The sequence below is a fragment of the Tympanuchus pallidicinctus genome, unplaced genomic scaffold (assembly GCF_026119805.1).
Source record: "Tympanuchus pallidicinctus isolate F22 unplaced genomic scaffold, pur_lepc_1.0 scaffold2, whole genome shotgun sequence".
Taxonomy (NCBI): domain Eukaryota; kingdom Metazoa; phylum Chordata; class Aves; order Galliformes; family Phasianidae; genus Tympanuchus; species Tympanuchus pallidicinctus.
The window spans coordinates 49,903,890-49,927,185 of NW_026294721.1; the positions used below are offsets into that span (position 1 = coordinate 49,903,890).

The 23,296-nt window shown below is 40.9% G+C and overlaps 2 protein-coding genes across 6 annotated transcripts in view; one reads left to right on the forward strand and one right to left on the reverse strand.

Moving 5' to 3' along the window:
- DCTD (dCMP deaminase) overlaps positions 1-19,532 on the reverse strand; it is a 54,345-nt gene extending 34,813 nt beyond the window's left edge. For 2 of the 3 annotated variants that reach the window (XM_052682301.1, XM_052682299.1), the window contains exons 1-3: positions 19,451-19,532; positions 19,191-19,338; positions 8,350-8,450 (exon numbers count right to left, since the gene is read on the reverse strand). The gene's annotated coding sequence lies outside the window, so the exon portion shown is untranslated. Of the gene's footprint in view, positions 1-8,349; positions 8,451-19,190; positions 19,353-19,450 lie in introns of those variants that run through there. The other variant, XM_052682300.1, reaches the window with a different exon arrangement.
- A 510-nt stretch (positions 19,533-20,042) lies between these two features.
- WWC2 (WW and C2 domain containing 2) overlaps positions 20,043-23,296 on the forward strand; it is an 85,241-nt gene continuing 81,987 nt past the window's right edge. Inside the window, exon 1 of one of the 3 annotated variants that reach the window (XR_008206354.1) lies at positions 20,043-20,378. Coding sequence is in view for 1 of the 3 variants with exons in the window: in XM_052681522.1 (XP_052537482.1) it covers positions 20,248-20,378 (131 nt within the window). In the remaining 2 variants the exon portion in view is untranslated. The remainder of the gene's footprint in view (positions 20,379-23,296) is intronic. The other 2 variants (XM_052681522.1, XM_052681524.1) reach the window with 2 other exon arrangements.

Sequence of the window (23,296 nt, forward strand, 5' to 3'; positions counted from 1 at the left end):
TCTTTATTGTTGTTCTTTAAACTCTGTATCAATTAATGAAACACAAAAAAATGAAGCATGAGGTATGTAAGGAAAAAGCGTTGCTATGAAAACTCTATATTGTCCTTAACATACTCACAGAACTTTCAGTGAAATCAAAAGAGTAGCATATGGCAAATGTCTCCAACCAGACTTCTTTTCACCACGAATCCCTGTTGAATTCACTGGGCTTAAAGGCAAAGAGTTTTAAATGAATTCCACTTCTAAATATATAACAACCTAATGAGTTGGAACAGGAATTCTTTCTCCATCAAATTTAATGAGTACTTTCAGGATGTAATGTATTTGTGACACTTTTGCAGGCTTGTATTTCCTTTGTTGTCTTCACATTGCTACAGTCCCACCCCAGGGTACTTTATGAAACTATAACTGATGTAAAAACTTCACTGGCAGATTTTTGTGTGTAAAATACGTGTTTCTGACATTTAGAAGGTATGTCTTGATGGATTCTGCTTTGTTCTCTGTTAGGGTGTAGTTCCATTCTGTTTTGTGAAATCGTATTTTTTTGCACTGGGTACCATGCCAAATACATTGCTTTATGTGATGTCTCTCAGAAAATATTAAATAATGCCTATTCAATTATGGCAGGTATCTAAAAATACAAGACAAATATTTCTACATTGGTAAACTGCCTGGATTCTCCATGTAAATAGAAGCTTTAATATTTCAGTGTAAGGATTACCAAAACCTTGCCTAGTGTCCCTGCCCACAGCAGGGGTGTTGGAACTAGATGAGATTTAAGGTCCCTTCCAATCCAAACCATTCTATGATTCTGTGAAAATGAAAATAATGCATAACCAACCTGCATAATATCTTTGAGAAAGTTATGATACAAACAGGCCAGGGTAAAGAAGTATACATTATTCCCTTGTATTCCCTGGAAGCTTTTAATACAATACCAAATACATTATTAATGAACAGGGTAAGAAGGTAAGGAAATAATACTCAACTGGATAACAAACTGGCTTGCTTTCAAAGTCAAGGAATGGTTATAAATGTAAAAGGAAGAAGACAAATGCAGCATCACAGAGCTTAGTGTTAAGTCCTCATCTTTGTCATATTAATGAACAGGAAAACTGACAGAGCTTCAAGGTGTGCAATTTGATGTGTCAGGAATGCAAGGACCAGCTGGCCATGAACAGAAAGGAGGAAAATACAGTTCAAACTGAATGGGGGGAAAATGGATACATATATGTCTTAGACGTGATAAATGTAAAATGTATAAAAGTAAGAATAAGGAAGTTAAAAAATAACAGAGGTTATGACCAGAATTATGGGCTGTATTGAACATGTCAAAGATCTGGCAATGTTAGATACAAAGTTGAAAACATCAGGTAATTGGTTATAAATTATACATTAAATTCTGTTCAAATTGTTTGGTAAGAATGTAGAATGCTGCATAAATACCATTAACCATTCAATACCTGGCAGTAGACAGACAGGACAAAAATCCTATGCTGAAGATGAAGAAGGCTAACTCCAGTATCACAGCATGAATGAGTGTGAAAAGAATTGCGAACCAGAATATTAACTTGAATCTGCCCCAGAAAGACAAAGATTAACAGCTCAAGTTTACTTGTTAGCTGCCTTTGTGCAATGAACTAATAGGTAAGGCAGCAGACAGAACAGCAAAACAAAATCATCTCTTATCTTCCTGTTGTTCTCAATAAATTAGGTGTACAAGTAGAGGACAGTACTGGTTGGAAGACTGCTGTGATACTTTTGGGAACAAAGAGGGATTTAGGGCACCATATTTGTAAAGTGTGTGTATTAGAGCACTAAGTGATGTTCTTCATTGCCATGCTGTGTAACTAACGCAGGGTATGCTACATTTATCGCTGCTCTATTTGTCCTTGTATTTATGTTAGAGCCTCTCCAGAAGGTGCAACTCAAAACCAGTGATTGGAAGCAGTTCTGTGGCAGTCAGATCCTTGATTTACATAGTCATCTGCCTTTTCAGTTTCCAAAAGCAGCCTATAGGAGAACCAACTGGACAATATTCCTTACAGAAAGAGTGGTGAGGTGCTGGAACAGGCTGCCCAGAGAGGTTGTGGACGCCCCGTCCCTGGAGGTGTTCAAGGCCAGATTGGATGGGGCCCCAGGCAGCCTGGTTTAGTATTAAATGGGGAGGTTGGTGGCCCTGCCTGTGGCAGCGGGGTTGGAAATTCATGATCCTTGAGGTCCTTTCCAACCTTGGGCCTTCTGTGATTCTGTGATTAAGACAACAAATGCAAGCTGCACTTCATAACATCTGACTATACTCACTGGAATCAACATGGCTTATTCTTTTGACAACAGCAACTCACAAACAAACATGGGCTGAAGCCGATGCAAATGGGTAAGTGATACTTGAAGAGCTCACAGAGGCAGTAAGTCTACTCTGACTGAAAATACAGAATTATGAGTGGCCAATTCAGTCTGTAATTGGGGACTGTTTGTGGATTCTCACTAATATTCTTGCATCTTTGCATCTAAGACAAATGTTTGCTCTCAGGCACTTATCTCTTTGAGCCCAGAAGATGATAACTTCTTTTTCACCTATGTTACAGAAAAGAGGTGTGAAACCTGCAGCTGTCCAGAAGCTCTAACATGCTATCTTTTGAGATATCCAGAATTGGTTCTAGACGCAGAAAACTCATTTTCTGCTTTCCGTAATGTTTTTTTCATAAATCTGAGATCTCAGTATTTTGCAGCCTAAAGTCAAGCTAACTGAAAAGCTAGAAGATGAAGAAAATGAGGTTATGTTTGGACTGAGTTTCTTCTTTGTTATATTCTATCAGGATAACATATATTTGTATAACAAACAAAATTCTGGGAGGTCTGAGTGTAGGGAAAGAAGAAAATACAAAATCAATTCTTACAGAAAGAAAAGGCTATCACAAGAGTCACCACCTTCTATTTCATGTGCAAGACCAGCTAAACCATAAAACAGGCCATTTCTCAACAAAGCAAGACCAAAAGGTGACTGTATGTTCCCACAGCATTCTTAAGGCAAAACACACAGGTTAAATGGGCAGATTAAATGACAATAGACATCGCACTTACCTCATTTTTGGAAGACTAAAATATTAATATATAAAGTGCAGCAGAAAGAATAGAGTAAAACACAACAGAACAGGTTATTTTTTTCACAGTGAGTTATAATCTCATATATATTTGCCTTCCAACTGATGTCAGATGCATATGGAAAAAATAGGAATGAAAGCAGTGACTGTGGGAGATCCTTTCTCACCGGCTTTTGTGCTGTTGATCAGGGTACTGAGAACAAAATGAACCTTCTCCCTGTCCCATCTGAATCCCTCTCACAGCAAAGGGATGAACTAAGCTCTGCTGGCCTGCTCTATGCTGTTTTTCATGGATTCTCTATGTTAGTATAGAGAATCTTTGTGGTTTTCTTCTATCATTCTCTTGAATCAGCCTATGACTACTCTTGCTTAATTCTGAACCTACCTCAGATATTCTCATCATCTCACTGGGTGACTGAAATATAAAGGCACTGACAAGCACTCTGATGAATCTTACATCTATGCTTCGTATCTAATATTTTCATACAGAATTTTTCCTCAAAGACATTCAGATATTCACCTTTGGTAGATTTCCAGATTTTCTATCCACGTATTAAGATGCAAATTGCTCTCCTTCTCCCTCCTTAGAGCAATCTGCTAATGCTTCTTTTCATAATATTGTCAGTTTTTAACTTCTGAATGCTCAGTTTTGCAATACTAATGACCTTTTTTTTGGTAGAATATGCAAAATAGAGTAATCTGCTGTTAGCACCACTGGCATCAGTGGTATTATTCCTGCTCTTTGTGAGTACAATGATGAATAGAAATAGGCCCAATGCACACAAGAATAGTTTCTTGGGATCCTCTTCTGGACAATCTTCCATGTAATTGTTTCTTTTACAAAGCTTTCAGGACATCCAGAATTTTCTTTATAAGTCTTTCCTCCATCTTGGAAGAAATATAATAATGTTTTTAATAGGTATGTAATGAATGAAGCTATGAAAATGAAATGAGGGCAGAAGCAGAAAAGGAAGCAATCTTACTCCTGCAGAAAAAAAGATGTATTGCAAGTCTGCTTGCTTTATGTTACTACACGGAAAAGAATTAGTATATCAAATGTTCTCATTTGGTATATTATCTAGCTTCTGGTAGTTCATTTATAGCCAGATGGTCATCAGCTCTGACCTATCTAGTGACCTTTACGCAGTATTTTATATTCTCTGCCTTTATGAACAATCTTTTTCATCCTCTAAAATCGTAATTGACAAAGATGATGTTTCATCCATGATGTTTGCAATAAAAATAATATACCTTCAAGTGCCAACTGACAACATTATTTTCTGAGCACAGGGGAAACATAAATCTTGTGAGACAATCAACTGCTAAATCAATTAAAAAATAGAGGCACTCCAGTTAGCTTTAACTGTTCATTATCATAAGAAATTCAAACACTCGGTGCAGCTGCCTAAGGCATCAGCTAACCTGAACTGAAGTTCCAACAGTTTAGAAGTTGGAAAAAGTTGCATAAAAGTGAAGTTAAAATATTTGAGTACATCTTATCCAGGAAGATGTTGATTAGAGTACAGGATGCCATCTTGACGTGGCTCCTCCCAACCACTGTTAGCCTCCTCAGTTTCTTAATTCCACTGAAGTGACAGACACTGAAATACAGCAGTAGGTCCTATTCATAGCACTTAGAGTAATGGTTTACCACAGAGCTGCCTCACTTCATCCTTGTAGCCCATCAGCTTATCTTAGGAAACAAACAAACAAACCAAACACAAATGCACAGGAAGAACTAGCTGATGCACATAGGGCATTACCAAATCCCTATGAAATCCGTGGGCTGTTGTACAAAAAATTCTAGTTGCTAGCATTAGTGAAGGAATTTTTCCAAGTATTATTGCAAATCACAATATTCCCTTTAGGTTATCACTGACAGAATTTTAAAATATTTACATTATTTATTGCTTCCTGCACCTCCTCATCTAAATGAGAGCTGTAATCAATAAATCATCAGTACTTCACTTTTTTTTTCATTCTGCAGGATGTAAATTGTGTAGCTTTACATTGTTCCTAATCACGTGTGTAATGCCCAGCCTTTCCTAACTCATCAGAAACAAACTTACTTCTAATCAATAAAGGTGCACCTATCATGGGAGTCGTAACTACTTTTATATACTGAGTAATGAATCTAAATAGCATGGGATAAAAGGGCAGCAGTTGTTTATGGATTCCAGCTCTGTAACCTTACAGCTTCTGTAAAGATGAACAGAACTGGATCCACTGCTTAGGCAGTATTTTAATTTTATTCTGATTCTGTGCTTGTAACTCTTCTGGTCTTTCATGAGAATCAAAAATTCTCAACACCTCAGATTCCATTTTACAGTAGGAAGAGGAGAGGAGAGGAGAGGAGAGGAGAGGAGTGGAGAGGAGAGGAGAGGAGAGGAGAGGTGTCTCCATTTCTGAAGCAGTTTTAAAAGGACAGAATTGTAGAATGCATTGCTATCACAATATATTTTCCCCTTCATGATTTTTTTTAAATTTTTAGTGACTAATAATGAATGGTAAAACTTCATAAACAAATAGTTTTGTTTTGTTTTTAATAAAATACTTCCTTCAGGAAACATGAGATAGATAATGAGGCAACAGTAAATGCTGCAGATACAGCTGGCATGCCTACTGAAATGGAAGTCATGTTGGGTCTGAAGTAGTCCTTAGAATGGCATTTTTGAGTACTGCTATACTTCACCCATAGACTTGAATGGAATTTAATTTTACTTAGGAAATTAATTAACTTTATTTCAAACCATAGGGAAAAAAAAAAAACAACACTTAAAACTTCTTACCATTACCTTCAAACTTGTTTCAAAGGTGTCTTTTGATAAGAAAAACAGCCCATTAATCTGAATGACAATTCTTACTGCTCTCAAAATGAATCCACTTAAAAAGTCTGGGACTTCTTATGGGAAAGTTTAAAACTATTATATTTCAAATTAAATTTGAAGACACCGCATATTGAGATGCATTTTTTTTTTTCTTCCATCACTTTTAATTACTTGTAAATTTGCATGAAAATAGGATCTTTATTTCTTTAAAGATCATCTGCTCCTGCTGCTTTTTCTTCATTGAAGATGTCACTTACAAGGGGCTACATCTTCAGGTAAGGTAGAAGCAAGAGCAGATGGGCTCAGAAGAAAGAAAAATTTTATGCACACATTATTTTTAATACTAAAATAAAAAATGAGGATAAGAAGTGAAAATACATGCTCTGAAACCAACATTCTCGTATTTTTTCCAGGAGATATAGCTGTCTCCAAACAAAAGTTATTTTAAACTTTAAAATTGAACTTAGAGTATGAAAATACAATATAAAACTCTAAAGATTCATTAGATCACTGTTTACTCAGGAAGATCCCCTAGCTTGATACTAATAGTATAATTATTATATTATATTATTATAATATATAATTATTTACTGCACCATAAGGAAACACAAGGAGCATGCAGTCTTGTTCATTTATGCCCTCAAGATAAGACTTACCCCTTCCTAAAGGAAAAGTTTCTAATTCTTGATGGATGTTTCTAAAACACACGGCTGACTCTCACCTCAACAGAAGCATTTGTTTTGCAAAAAATCAACCAGTCAAATGCTTATGCATTAGTGTGAACAAACCCTAAGTAGGCAACAGTGAAAGACCACAAAGTGTGAATGACTTCCTCGCTCCTCCATGTGCAGATCCACTTGAAACACAATAGTGGAACACATTGAGAGAGTTTGCACTGCCATGTACCTATGCTTTTATAGAGAATTGAAGCTATTTAAAACCTGGTGGCCCTTAATATATGGCTTCCTGCTTCTACTTCTCAATAATGAAGCTTGATTGCAGCTATCAACATAAACAAATTCATGAAAATTGTAACGAGAGCGCGCAATAAAAGTATTTTAAAAAGCCTCCAAAGAGACTCACACATTGAAATTAAATGGTTCTGCTTTTAAAAGAGTTATGTGTTCAGTGTTATTGACAGTGAACTGGTCTTTAGATAGCTCTGCACAGTTCCACAACAAACTTTTAGAGGGTCATTGCAACTGCATGCGAAAGGGAAGGGAAGGGAAGGGAAGGGAAGGGAAGGGAAGGGAAGGGAAGGGAAGGGAAGGGAAGGGAAGGGAAGGGAAGGGAAGATTTTAGAATGGGAGTCCTACTAATTAAAATATGATTGTCAAAACTCCAGAAGTGATATTTGACCTCATTTCTTTTGGTACAGAAAATGCCATAGAGATAGAGGCAAGGCCCAGCAAGTACTTCACCTGTGGACAGGAAAAACTGACAGTGCATTCATATACTCAGATTCAAATCTCCAATCCAAATAAATTGCTACTAATAAGAACAAAGCACAGAGTCCCTTTTACATTGTTTTACCCTGTTTAAAAGACAAACATTTGCACACTGCAAGCCTCAAATGGATAAAAGCTACCATGAGAACTTATAAGCCATCTGCTAGCTTACTAATGAAGCCAGTAACTATTATTGTTTACAGTTGAACACCGGGGGTCATGCGTATTTGCTGTAATGAAAGAATCAATGCATCACTGCAGATGCTAAAAGAGAACTTCTTTTTTTTTTTCCAGACGGCTAATTATAAATACAATAAAATAACAAATTAAAAAAAAATCTGTTCATATCCACAGAGAAATAGTGCTTGGCACACCACATGCAAAATGCAGCACTCTTCTGTTGTCTAGTAGTCTCTACTTGATAGACTCAGCTTACAGAAACAGAATTACAAAAGTTACTCTTCAACACTAAACAAATAGCTGACCACCAAGGAATGCTTTGTCCCTAATTCTCTAATCTACACAAACCTTCTGCATTATTTAATTGTTTGGTTTATCTGAATGTAATGATGAAATGTGCATTAGCAAGCAGACAGATACTTCTTATTGTTTCACTCTATTTCTCTTGCCTGAAGAAGACACTATGACACAGAAAAACTTGGCTCAGTTGAACTATTAAAAATGCCCTGAAGTTTCTTACAGTTTTTAAATGTTAGCTGATACACAGCACTGATACAATCCATTTCTGGTTTACTGCTTAATCACTCAAAAATGTACACAATAACATTAATTTACAACACCTAGCAAAAATAAACAATGGTAAGTATTTGGACATGTGTACCTCATGAAATTCTTAAATTCACTGAAAACAAGACATTCATTCTGAAACCTCCTTAATGGCCTTCACATGTTCTAAGAATGTTCTTTAACTTCAGAAAAATTTCTAAAGCCTGTAAGGTAAGAGCTTACTTGCTTTGCTGAATTGAAACATCACAAATGACTCTTCAAAGACCTCTGGTACCCTGATGCATGGTGCAGCCTTCTTGCAGCTCGTACTCTTCTTAGTCCACCTACAGCACATGAAGAAATACTTATTTACTGTGTGACCAAAACACACAGACATCCTAGACAGGTGGGTTGGGGTAGGCAGGAAAGCTGTTTTATTGTAGGTACCAAATCAGTAAACAAGTTAGGAAAGAAAGGACAACATAAATTCCTCTTGTACTGTGATGCATACTTACAACAAGCTGCACCTAAACTGGAGACAGAAACAAAAGAAGCTGCTCACAGAATACTGACGGTATTTTCATATTGTGGCAGTGTGAATGCCCAGTGGATAAGAGTGAGCAGAGTTCATTACTGGGAGCTTGCTGGAAGCTGCTGGCCCCACTGCACCCTTTGCTGTGACCCTCACCTTATTCATGAACCACAGACAAGTGGCCAGAGTGTAAGGCAAACTAGCTGTGTGGATCACCACGTAAGCACACCCCACGTGTGCTCCTTGAGTATGTTTGTGCCTGGGACACTTTGTGGAAGGAAGGTGGAGATGCCTGCTTAGCATCCATGCCTTGCTTTGGCTGACCTAGCTGCACTTCTCCAGAGAAAATTCCTGAAAGAGCCGAGCGGTCAGAATATAGACAAGGATGAGGAGGAGGAATGAGTTTCAGTTCCCACCCTGACTACGTTTCTGTCTTTGTGGACTTAAGTAAATAATTTATATGTCTTAATTCTCTGTTTTGTAAAATGCCCGAGATAATACTTTCTTCCCCAAACCACATACAAACATATATGAATGTGCTTGCTTCCCCAAATTACAGGGGAGTTGCAAGAATTAATTAGTTAATGTTTGCAAAGTGCTTTGAAGGCAGAAAGCACTCTATAAAAGCTAATTATTAAATCAAAGGTTTATCTGACTTTATTACTAAACCACTAATAAAATAAGTTACATAGCATGTGCGGGCTGGAAAAGGCACTTTCACTGTCTAAAAGATATAAAGGTTTTAATTAGCAAATGTTTTGAAAGCGCTTTGCTGATGAAAAAAATGCTAAATGTTAATAAAGGTTTTCCCTAATGAAAACAGCTACAAAATATGAACTCCTGGATGCTACTGTAACTTCCACATGTATCATTGAAAGTTTTGTCCCGTGAGAACAATCTTTTTATTTGAGGCACAATTGTTGTAATATTGATGAACAAAATCGTGGTTATTGTGTCAAATAAATGTTCAGAAGCAGCAAGAGATTAAAGGTATCATTCTTAGCAAAGAATAGCAAAACCTAATGTATTGTCAAATTACACACATATACACATACTATTTTTACTATTTAGCTTAACATTGCATTTTGCTAAGCTTCCCAGCTTCTGCTACTTTACAAAGTTCAGCTTTTCCAAACACTCTACATGCACATGTGACTGGTTATCCACATGCTATCTGAAAACCTAAGCACGCAAACACATTTGAATCTGTCACACGCAGGCAGTTAGAAAGACAGAATTGTGAAACTTACTCCAGCCTTCTGACATACAGTGGTTTGAAAAGGAGTTTGAAAGTACGTAGACACTGATACGTGTGATACCTGTTGTAATGCCTGCCTGTGTCTGTGGAAAACACGAAACCTTGAGTAATGAGAAAAGCTCCATTAAACCACTCTGCTGCAAGGGGAGAGGCGTGCCAGCATCCTTCCTGCTTTGCATGGTGCTGATGGCAGGAGCATGAGAGTGCGATCAGTCAGACCCACTCAGTGAAGTACTGCAGCCTGGCTGCCAAGGCAGAAGCTGCCCTTTTCCATTGCCCAAGAGATGAAATACCAAGTGCTGTCCCTACTGCTTCCACCAGAAAAGAAAGCTTCAGGTGTTGCTGCTCCAGAAACCAAGGGGTATATGCCACTTTCTCACAGATCCAAAAGGTCTCTCTAAAATCCCAGAGCAAGGGAAATAACACGTTTTCATTAATGTGAGCCATCATGCTCAATCTCATGGGGCAGGAAAACGTCCAGAAGATGATTTGTTACAGAAAGGGGTTGTGCCCTTTTCTGTACTCTCTTCCAAGCAGCTTGGATGAATCAGAGCAGCAGCAGAAGTGATAATCCTTCATCACTGCATCTACTTGTCAGGTTGTCCTGAAGGAATTAGAAGCAAGATTTTTGGGAAGGTGGGATGGAGGGTTCAGGGCTGGAGAAAGGAAGAGCCACCTGGGAATAAATGGGAAATGAAGAATGCTCAACTGATTTGGTAAAATATCAAATAAGTCTTTAGCAGAATAAACTTCAGATTACTGATCTTCTCTAAGTCCAGCTTTTTTGGTATGTTTTCTTGGGTTACAAAATTACCTCATAGAAATACGATTATTTTAGTTTTTCAAAACTGTTCCTGAATAAGTAATAAAAGGATAGTCCAGATTATTTTGCAGTTAGTCTAAAACTATGTACAGTGAAAAGCATCAAGATTGCAATTGCATGTAACAATCAGTGTTGATTACATCCCAGTGCTTATCAGGAGAAGAAAGGCTTTGCATTGCGATCCCCTGGCACTGATAGCATTTGGCATGGAGGAGTCACGCTAAGGATTTTAAATAATTGGACTTAAAAAGGACTTCCCTTGGTGCTGCAAAAGCATCAGCTGTCAGATTATACTGGAGAGGAAACAGAAAGTTTTGACATACCCATTACGGGTTGTCTTTCATCCATCACTCTTTGGCTAAGTTCAAGGTCTCTGGGTTGGCTTGGGTTGGTGGCTTTTTTGGCTATTTCTTAGTTTTCAATACGTTCTTCAGTTCATTTTTTGACATTGTTTCCAAAAATCTGACATGGCATGACATCATAATTATTCTGTCAGGATGATTTGGTATATTTCAACATAAGAATCTTCTGTAAATAAAGGGAAGGGATAAGAAAGAATTTTAGCTCTGCAGTCTCCTTTAAGGCCTCTGATTTTACTCTGATTTAGAAATGTCATGGTTCACTGAAAGCTTACCAGAGTGAGTTTAATGGATTAGAATATGTTATTAAAATGAGACTGCTAGAGAATTGTATTCCACAGATGTGGAATATTGAGAGGGGAGATTAAACAAGCTGACTTGCAAGAGGCCTCTGCTGCATTAAAAGGCAGTGTACATTACGTTTTCTTTCATGGGTTACAGGATGAAGGACATGAGTAGATGTTCACTACAACAGGCAGTGTTCTGAAGCCATCAGCTTTTCTCTGTACCTTTCTTTATTTACACTGAGACACAGAAACCGCTTTCTTAGAGATATATAAGCAGGAAAGAGTGAAAAGACCTATGAAAACAACCTATAACTTCAGAAATGTACATATTTATCAGTGCGACCTTTGCTTTCTCTTAAAAGTATCTCAAAGACTGTAATTAGTGGTTAAGTATAGCCTGAGAACAGTTCCTTCCCTATAAGCAGTATAGAAGGAACACTGATTCTGTGCCTTAGTTTCACATGATGTCCTCCAATACCTACTTAAGCAGCTTAGTGCTGCTCCTGAGCATCACAGTAAGCCTTCCTGGGACCTGAAATGTTGTGGCATATGGTAAAGAGATCTACTAGAAGAAAGAACCAGTTCTGGTGGTAAGTCCCAATGGAGGGGAGCTCGTTGGATGCACAGGACGACCTGAGGCACGGGTTGGGCACGAGGATGGCAAAGAGGATGTCAACTTCTCCAGCTCTCACAGAAGCTGCTGGTGTGACAATCAGGCATTAGTGCTGTTTCTAGTCCATGGAAGGATGTATAGCACACTCATCTCCATTTGGAGCTTTTCCCAAGAAAACACAGGGGCAAAACTCAGTATGCCTGGTTTGGCTTTGTCTGGGTTCTGTCGCACAAGAGCAAGATGGCTTCAGTGATAACTGCAGCCACAGACTCTAACAGCAGATGTCATTGCTGGCAGTGCAGTCACTGCAGGCTGTTCACCCCATCAACAGGTACTGGGCTGACTACAGCCACCAGCAAGACTGGTCAGGGTGTGGGGATCCAGCAGATCATCAAGAATGGGACAATGTGGTAGCAGAGGTACGACAGCTGGCACCAGTCATGGAGCAAGCAAGGCCCACGGTGTCAGATGCACTGTGAGCCCTGTCCTGACAAACCCCACAAGAACAAAAATGTGAGGTGGGATGGGGAAGGCAAGGAAAATAGCAAAAGCCAGCACCTGACTCTGAAGAAGTCCCACCAAATCCTGGTATAAGCATAGGAGGTGAAACTAGATGGAAACTGTGCAACAGCCAGCTCTTGCTTCACTCATCTTGAAGGTATACTCTACTCTATTTCCTCAGGTCGAAAGACATTGTTATGCAATCTGAAAGAAAAATAAACTTTTTTTTTTTATTTTAGAATTCCTGGATTGGGAAGCAGGCAGCTGTACAACAGTACCATCGTTCTGTTGTGCATCATATTTTTTGAAATAAGGAGACGAGGTGGTAAGCAATCCATGAGTTTCTGAGCTAATGCCTGAAAGCCTCACCTTTTCCTCTTTATAAGAGAACACTTTTGTTTTCATTGCTGAAGGTGGCATATTGAGTTGGAGAAACAAGTGTGAATATTTCCATTTTAAAAAAAACAAAGAAGCCTGTTGTGAATGATGATACCACTGAAGGCTGTTGAGATCACTATCCTATGCCTTTTCTACTCATTTCTACTCATTGCCTGTCTAGGCTAAGAGGAAATCAGTATAGATCCTAAACATCCAGCCAACTGTTGATTTGTTGGGACACCACTGCTGTAGGTGTGAAGCCACACCTGGAGTCCTGGGCCATTCCAGGCTCCCCACTGCAAGCCAGGCACACACGTCAGAGAGAGTCCACTGAGGGGCCACAAAGATGATGAAGGAACTGGAGCATCTCTCCTATGAAGAAGCACTGGTTCTGCTCAGTCCAGAAAAGGCTCGGCGTGGGGAGGCACAGGGAAAAAGGAGCTTATCGGTGTCTTTAAATACCTGTAGGGAGAGGTGAAGAAGACAAAGCTAGGCTCTGTTCAGCGGTGCCCAATGCCAGGACAAGAGGCAACAGGCACAAATTAAAACACAGGAGGTTCCCTCTGAACATCAGACAGCTCTTTTTCACTGAAAGCATGATCCAACCCTGGCACAGGTTGCCCAAAGCCGTGGTGGGCTCTTCAGCCTATCAAAGCCACACAGACCTGGTCCTGGGCAACTGGCTGTAGGTGCCCTGGCTTGAGCAAGGGAGTGGGACCAAACGAGCTCCTTAAACTTCTTCCAACCTTATTTATTCTGTGATTCCTCAAGAGTAAGCATCAACTATATATCCTTCGGCTTTGCATTCACACCTTCACAGAACAGCTGATTATCAGTAACAACTCTCACATTTCATTCTGAGGATTACATTTTAACACTTTTTGCACTAATTTTGCAGACTTTGCCTAGCTTTGAATTATTTTCTTTGAATTATTCTTCAGTATAATATTTTTATATTCCTGGAAGTTATTTCTTTATTAGTGCATTTTGGTTGTGAAAATACCAGTGCAGCTAACTACAGTTCATGCTTTTCTTATGCCGTTTCACCAAGAAATTCAAAGAAGAGCTGAAAGAATAGTGTCACATCTTATATGTGGACACAGGTATTTCAACATATGCTTCACCATGTGGACTTTGTAACTTCTACACACGTTTTACCTGAGAATGAGAAACTAAATAAAAGGACTTTTTGTATGAATTATAGTCTCTTCTTTGTGATAAGAAAGCGTACTCCAAGCATTTCTGAGACCACATATTAGAAATGATATGGTGCAATTTGACAGATTCTGCTCAGGAGCTGAAAGCATCCTATGTTCTGATCCCTATCCTATTTCATTTAGGTATTTTTTACTCCATTAAGCCATTTAATGCATCTCTTCTCACATGTCCACCACAAAGTGAACATAATAACAGTATGCCATGATCTTTAAATCTTTTCATTGAGATTCTGGGTTTTGAGTAACCAGACTAGAATGAAAAATGCTTTGGGATGATTAGTACAATTTAGAAACACCTCTAGCAGACCAGCAGTGCTGAATCTTGCTATTGATTCAACAGTCCCATTCCTACTATAAATTTGTACAGGCTCTCAGATTTTATTTCTGTAGCACAGTTTTTAGCCTCTGTTAGCAATGAGATAGAACTGGGGTTTGTCTGTTGTCTGTCAGGATGGGAGTCAAACTACTTTGCACTCAAATGAGGAAACTGAGCTTTTCGTCATTGAGGGGAAAGAAGAGATGGGAAGCAGAAACATGCATTTCTTTTTCATATTGCAGTTTGGAGGTTTTATAATAGTTCTGTGTTTCAAATAGTATTTTTCACTTGTTAGGAAAAAAAAGGTCCTTAAGCTTCTTCATCAGACAGATCTTTTTTTGATCATGCAAGTTTTAAATATTCATGCAATTAGTCCAGTCTACTTCATTTACTGCACTGTGTTTCTGAAAGTACATGGATGATACAAAAGAGAGCCACATTTCCAAATGTCACTGATATAACATTCATTTTTTGTATTTCATCCATTGCTTCCTTCAGATACAACACAGCAGACATATGTAAGTGCCACCTTCTGGCTGTGGTGGGAACACAGTCCTTGCACCAGTAGAGAGGGAATGTTAGAAACATTCTCTATAAATCTGTACACTGCTTGGAGTATCTTAAATACTCGACAAAATTCATTGCAGTTCTCCACCACAGAGGTGTTATTAAGAAATTCTTTCATTCTTCTCTCAATAGAATCCCTTTGTTGCTGGTCAATTTGTGTCTTACACGTGGCCAAAAGAGAAGATCAGGCTCTTGAAAACCTCCTGTGCTGACGAGGTGAGCCTCTGGGTTCTTCAAAGCCATTAGACAGAGGTGAATAAACAGCGCAATTCCACTGTCATATGACGAAATGCAGGAAAGTTAAATTTGTGTGCACTAGAATGAGAGATACTATTAAAAATTAAAAATACAGTAAGACTGTCTCTATAGAAAATGTAACATTGAGAGTACATACCAAGACTGCATCAAAAAATTATCTGGGAATACGTCTCAATGGCTAATTTGAACTTCACCAAGCCTAGGGGTCTAGGAACAACCAAAATTCTCCACCATCTTTTTATTTTGCCTACAAAAATATCAACAGTGTTAATCACAGTTAACATAACTGAAAGCTGAATTAGTTTAATGAGTTGTTTGGGCTGAATTTTAGAAGATTTTTACTTTGAAAGCGTTATTCGCATTTCCGTAGTTAAGCTTGAAGCAATACTATCAGAGTCATTTCCACTCCACCTACCCTAACTTTTTAATCAGAACAGTTACAATCTGTGCACCTGTTTTCAGATTCATGGGACTGTAACTGTCTTTGAGGACTCAAAATGTGTAATTTGTGTAATTTCTGATTATTTTCTTTTATATATGCCTGAAAGAAAAACAAAGCTAACATTTTGGGAAAGTTTATACATATATTTGTAGAAGATTCTGGTATGGTCTTTTTCATTGATACTATGGAAAGTCCTGGTAGGACATCTTATTTTAGCAGTACTCCACTTGAACATCAGTGGAAAGAGCAGGCTTTGGCGTAAAGAGAAAAGTGGAATGAGAGTAAGTATTATCAAAGCTGTTCACTGGCTTCATTGCTTCTGCAGAGCTTCATCATAAATTCAGCTAGAAATGGTATCATTCAAAGATCTTTTACTGTCAGTCGCATCCATGCACCGGTAGCTGACAGTAGGAAAAACAGCCCTCCTCCACCTTTGCTTTCCCTCCCTCATGTACAGTTTCATCCACAGCACTTTAAAAACTGTTTTTAAAACTGAAAATCTCCAGGAGCAATGGAGCCCTACTTGGGTTTTTGTTTGTTTGTTTATTTTGGAGTTGGCTTTGGTGGTGGGGTTTTTTATGTTTTTTGCAGACTTGGCTGTTTTAGACAAAAATCACTGTGCTTACAAATAAGCCAATATCCATAATGCAGAGAATATTGACATTTTTTACAGTTCTACAATAGCCGTATGTCAAGGAAGTCAGATTGGCTGTCCAGATTGGCTTGTATAGTGTTTGAGTGTCTAAAAAAAAAAAACAAACCAGCAGCATAAACAGTACATATATATTCAAGCATTTGTCAGATTTTTAGAGATTCATTAATTCTGACAGTGTATTTCATAATTCATTCTGCATTCAAATTCTGTTTGAAAGCAGTGGAGACTGAGCTATGATGTAGCTTTTCAGGGAGACAGCTACAGCTCTTGATTCTGAACCATCTGTGGTTAGTATGAATTAGAACTGTAATGACTGTAAATTTCTTCAGGGACATCACTTCAGTGGATCATCAAACTACGGGAGTCTTTTGTTATAAAAGGAAAGGGCACAAATATGCCTTTTTTGTAATCACAGTTAGAACCAGAAGCAGATTTACTGCGAGTCAAGAAGCAAGCAGGGAGTAGCAGGAGATGAACTACATTAGTACAGACTGGAGTAAGGTACTCTTCTTGTTACATGAAAGGCACAACTATTTGCCTTTGCAGATCCTCTTCTGGATCTCCTTCCTGCTTAGGTTCCAAATTTTCCATAGATATTTTTCTCCAAGCTGGTAACAGTAACACAGAAAGGACAGAAAACAGCTGTGATTCTAATTTCCTCTAACTCAGTCCTTTAACTGCATACTACATATGATTCTTCAGACCTGTTAAACATACACAGCAAAACAGAGGAACAATTAACTCCTTCTCATTGAGCCTATCTTGTTATTTATCATACTTACTGACAGACATGCAAGTCATGTCATAGCTACATTTTCCCATACTTTAGAAAACTCCTTCCTATGTACCCTTCTCTGCTCTAAATAAGGCAAGCTTACATCTTCTGAGCTATCCTGTCTTGTACAATTAAACCAAACAGTCTGCAGTATGCTTGCCAGCTGACAACGTCAGCACAGCGAGTTGAGATGTAGGTGTTCTTGCAAAACTATTTACAGTTAAAATTTATAGTGTATTTTAGACTAAAAAGAATCATCAGGAATACTCTACTCTGCCCTCCTATACTAGACATACTAAAAGAATACCACAGTGGAAGAAACTATTTTCTACCAGTTCAAATTGCAAAATAGCAGAAAACAAGATGATAGTGGGAATCTACTACCTACAACAAAAGCTAACAATCCAATTGATAACAATAAAGGAATTTACTTACACAGCATTTCCTACTTTTTGTCAGTATTACTTCAACTATTGTCATTGCCAATTTAGAACTTCTTAGGATTCTGGGCTGTGGATTCAAATGTGTACAATGAAGTACTCAAACAATGGATGGAGGAAGGGCAAAGCCTAAGACTTACCATGGAACAGTCTATGGTTAAGTGTAAGCACATCTGTATACACACACACAAGCATCCAAACAGAAACTAGACAAGTATGCAGTGGCGTTAACATATTTATGTCCAAAAATTCAGAGTTGCCATTTCCACTGTTCGTGGACTTTTTCTGGCGAAAAGTTTTACCCAAAGAGATAGCTATAAATCAGTTCTACATCCATGCACACCACACGTGGACTGCTGAAGTCGTGACACAGGACAGAAATCAGGTAACATCATCATTAATTTGGGGGGTAATACTGACAAAAATGATATTTCAGTTTTAGCTTAGTATCATGGATTTCCTAACCACATGCTCTCTTCTGTGTGGATTATTTACAAAGTAGGAATATAGCAGTGCTGCTGTATGACAGGCCTGCTTTTTAGGAAGGAAAAAGACTGTACCACTATAAAAGCTTCTTATTCATGCCAAGGATAGCTAACTAGAGCTAGTTCCAGAGAAACTGGAAGCTTTTCTCAATTCACATAACAAGAAACATTATTGACAAAGCAAACTAAAGCAGAAATCCAGCTTAGACTATCTCATGATTGCCACGTGTACTTTCTCACTGTAGAACGACATCTAAAAGCAAGTTTATAAAATTAGACTCTTGGAAGATACAGAAGTTTCAATGGATAGTAAAAGGACTACTTCACACTGGTGAAAAACAAGGCTGGACTTCATAAACCAATCAGCTGACTGAAACATAATAACCTCAATGAAAATAAATGAGCCTGTCACTTCAGTAGGCAATGATACTGTTACTTTCTGTAGCTGAACTCTTACGGAGTTGCAGAGGCTTGTACACCTCAGTTCTCCTCACTGTTAGTCACCAGGGCATTACTTGAAGTATGTACTTTCATTGCACATTGCCTTCATTCAGCAGATGTGAAAATGAAGTCTTCAAGAGAGTTTGAAATTCACCAGCAGGTGTTTTTGGGAAGCATACAACTATTCACAGAGATGGAAGAGCAGATTACTATTACAGACTAAAATGATTAGAATAACTAAGACAGCAAATGTCTTTACCAGATCAACAGTTAGCTAAATTAAGATCATACCCCTCTTTTTTTTGTTTTCTATTTAGGAGCAGATCCAACGAGAGTTGGATGCCTGTAAATCAATTACTGCAGCACCTAATGGTTGGGTGCCTGGCCTCTGAAGTGGAATCCAAAACCCTGCTGGGCACTGGACAAGCCTGCTGCTTAGTAGGCACAAACTGTATCAGGAGAATAATCCATGGAGCTGCAGGATAGGCAAAAAGAAACCAAACTAACAACAACAAACCCACACGTCTGGGTTCCAAGCCTCCTTCCCCACAAAAACTTTGCTTTTTGAATCCAGAAAAGTGAAAAGAAAACGATCTGAAAAGCAGAGAGCGAAACCTGGGCTACTCAGGAGTGCCAGCCACAGAACTACAGTCATACTCTCGCTCCGCCGCTCCACTTCTGGAGCCAAACCCTGGGGATCAGATACACATGCTAATTAACAGAGCTCGTTAGGTTACCTTCTATCAGCCGAGCCATGGCAACCTGCCTCACTACTCCTCTCCCGCGCCGTAATTCACACCTGGCTTCCCAACGCAACGTGCGTGCGGCTGCCTTTCAGGCCAGAAGGGCACCTACACAGTCCGTGCACGTTCCCTGCCGGCGCTTCTGGTAAAAAACAAACGATCGAAAAGTTTAAAGTCCTCTCAGAGTTCAAGAGAAGAAGCTCAAAATTGGAGCGAAAGGGAAAGATGTTAAGCACCGAAGTCTTTCTATCAACCCTCGAGCTTTAACGGAGTTTTAGAGAGAGTTCAGGGGAGCGCTTTCAGGCGGCGCGCACCGAATAACGCTCAGAGGGGAGCGGCAGGGCGGGAACGGAGCCGCCCGCGCAGCTCAGCGCCCGCGCCGCCGCGGGCCGGGAGGGACGCGCCTGGAGAGCCCCGAGGGCCGCGGGCCACTCCGCCTCGCGGACAAAGGGAGCGCCGGGCGCGCCTCGCCTCCCGCAGCCCGCACGCCGCCCCCCGCTCCGCTTTCCCCCTTCCTCTCCTAGCCGGCTCCGGTGGAAGCCGTAGGCCTGCCTCGGCCCTTCTCCTCCCGCCCCTGTTTCCTCCGCCGGACTCGTTCGTGCCTTTTCCGTGGCCCCGCCCGGGCCCGGGTTTCCCCCCGTCCCGCGGGCGCGGGGCAGCGCCGGCAGGGTTAATCCTGAGGAATGCGGCGGGAGGAATGTGCATGCAGATGAGGTGGATGCTAATCTCATGCTAATGAGCGGCGGCCGTAGCCGCCTGGGGCTCAGCCGGGCTCCCCGCGCCCAGACGGCAGCTGGGCTCCTCCGGGAACCCTGACCTGGGCTGCCGCCCGCCCCCTCGCCCGCCCGCGGCAGCCCCGGCAGCCCCGGCACGGTGGGCCGAAAGCCGGCGGCGAAGGAGCGCTCGCCGGGTTGCCGCCAGCGTCGTCCCCCGGCGCCGGGCCGGGCTCGGCTGCGAGCCCCCTCCCCGTCTCCCCGGCTCGGGTGGGGGCTTTTCCCGCTTCCCTTCTTTCTTTCCGTCCCTATGGAGCAGTCGCCCTCGCCGGCCGACCATGCCTAGGAAAGCGGGGAATGGGCAGCTCCCCTTACCCGATGGCTGGGAGGAGGCGAGGGATTACGACGGCAAAGTCTTTTACATCGACCACAACACCAAGCAGACCAGCTGGATCGACCCCAGGGACAGGTGGGTGCGAGGCGGGGTGCTGCCGGCCTGCGGCCGCGGAGCTCGGCACGAAAGCTGGCCGGGGGCGCCGAGAGCGGCCGGGCCGCCCGACAGGTACGAAAGTTGGCCGCGGGGCCGGCCGCCATCCCGCCCCCGCGCGGCACCCCCGGCCTCCCGCCCGGCCGTCCCGGCTCGAGGAGCGCCGCGCTGCCGGGGAAGCGGCCGCAGGCCTCGCGTGCCGGCTAGGCCTCGGCACGGCTCAGCCCCCCGCTAGCCGCAGCCTCTTCCAGCTCTGAAGGCTGAAACGGGCAAAACTCGCCTCGAAAACGCTCTGGTGAGCGGCGTGGGCGGCTCGTGTGCTGATAGCGCGTGAGTCGTCGGGGCCGGTCTTCCAGCTGGGGAGGGGCGGCGGCGGTCGGGACACGCGGCGGGTCCGGCCGCGGTTCTGCCCCGCCAGCCGTGCGGAGAGGAGAGCCGCCCGGGTACCTGCCTCGAGTTCTGGCCGCAGCGCTCCTGGAAAGTAACTGGAAGAGAGAACTTCGTGTACGTGTTGTGTTGATATACACAGTACGGAAATAATGTTAAAAGCGGTCTATTCGAGTTATCAGAAACTTTAGAGAAGGCGTTACGAACGCTTGGAACGAGCTGTCCTGCATTATAAATGAGAGCCTGGGTTTGTGTTTCTCCGAGCGGTGAGCAGCCCGCTGCCTGCGGCTCGCGGAGGGAGCGGTGACAGGCAGCACGCGCTGCGCAGGCCCGCTCCGATCTCACACTTGTTGCGGCAGCAAATTCCAGCCGCGGTGAACTTCGTGCCTAACGTGCTTTCAAGTGCAAAGGAATTTAAATGCCTTGTAAATATTAGTGAGGCGGTAAAGTGTACGGGACGGTGTTGTTTATTACACCTGTGATAAATTGGCGTCTTTGACTCATTGATTTTTTTCTTTTTACTGTGGACAATAAAAAAGTTCTCACTTTCCCGTCTCAAGAAGTAGCGTATTTAAAGAATTACTCGGTGTTAAACTTTGAATTTCTGTTTGCAAAGCAGACTGTGAGGCACTGTAATCGAGGTGAAGCAAAAAGTGAAATTTGAGAACGTATTTGTTATAATAGCGCCAGGAATGCACTAATTTAGAATTATTTTCTACGGGTTCTCTGGCCCTGAAGAGTTCAAGGGTATGCATACTTGGTGGTAAAGTTTGAGTCTCTGCTGTCATTACTAGACTACGTGGCTGAGTAGCAGTGGTCTGCTTGCCATCCTATAGGTACAGGATAAATATTGTTTCATTAGTGCATTGATTACAGGTGAAGGAGAAATCAAGTCCTCAGATTCAATGGTCTGTCATCAGAACTAAGGAAATGGAGACCTTCTTGAGAGAGCACGGTGTTTGAAATAATTACTTACCCTTGTCAGTCATGGAAAACAAGAACAGGGATTTTGTGCTATGGAATTCCTAACTTAGTGTACATTGCTCAATCATGAAGGTTTGAATCACCTGCACAGGAGACTGACAAGCCCATTTAATCTGCAGTTTACATTACCTGTATTTACAGTACCTGTATTTACAATCCGTTTGTTCTGGTGACCTGGTTTGGAAAAAGAATTGTTTGAAAGTCTTGTGATGGCTTTGCTTGAGAGTCCTTTGTATTTCCCAGGTATTTAGCAAATGCGCATTCTGAAACCATAGAACATAAGGAGGGCTTGCTGTCAGTAAAACTGGGATGTGATCTTCCAAGTTTGTCAATACAGTAAAATCTGGCTTTGCGCTGGTACTGAAACTTCCCTTAAATTGTCAAAGTGAAGGTAATGCATTCTGCAGTAAGACTGAAAACGGTTTCATACTTCAGGGCTTTGATTCTTAGTTCTTTCTGTGGTGGAGATTAAAAACTTAAAAAATTAAAGTACTTGTGGACCTAAAATCCTTCATTGGTAAAGCAAGTGTAGAAGAGGTATGGTTTTATTGATATTTTTTTCTTCTGCTTTTATGGTACAGCATTTCCTGGATATTTGTACATAGAAAAGTTGTGCTTGATGATACTTTTAAGTCCACTTTGATTTAGAAAGTACTAGCGGCCAATATTTGCATTGTAAAACTTCTGCCACGTGTCTGTGGGTCAGCAGGTGTATTTGAGAACAACTGGGAGTCTCATTGTTACAGGTATGAAATAGTCATGTCTAGAAATAAACTGAAAGAGAAAATACCGTATTCCAAAGCTTATTGGAAAAAGTTGTGGTTTTTTTTATTATTTACCCATACTTATTTCATCTGCTTTCTAGACATTCTGACTGTACATGTTACTGTGTGTACGGTTTAGTCTGTTACTGTAATGATACCTTTGTGTACAACATGAAGAAAATCTCACATCAGCCTCAACCTTCAGGCTCAGTTTTCATTTTTGCCCTCTTCGTTTCTCTGAGTAACCCCACTGATGTTAGAGAAGCTCACACTTGTGAGGGCAAAAGTGATTCAACGTGTGTGTTTCTAGGAGTGCTGCAGTTTTTAAATGTTTTCCTCTGTTCAATAGTGATTGCTCTCTGCAAACAGGCTACCATACTGAAGACTGATGGTTGAAATGGGAGGGTACTTGAGGTGTAAGTTTGAGGAAGAGGAGACATAACAGTGAGAACGTGGGAGTTGCAGCAACTTTTTCACTAAGTATATGGATGTTATTGCTTCTCAGGTCTTGGTTTCTGCATAGTAAATAATCTGTGCTCCACTACTCACCGTCGCTGACATAAAATACATAGCTATATTGATATCTTTTCTAAAATGAATTCCGCATCACAAATTCTGCAGATGCAACTGGTCTTTGTTTAAATGCTTGTTTGCACTTACGTTGGAGTGTCAAGGAATGGGCTGCTATGGAAAAAAAAAGCCAACATCTTCTTTCTGTCTCCACTTCTCTTTCCACTGGGAAGGAACGGCTTCCAATACATGGAT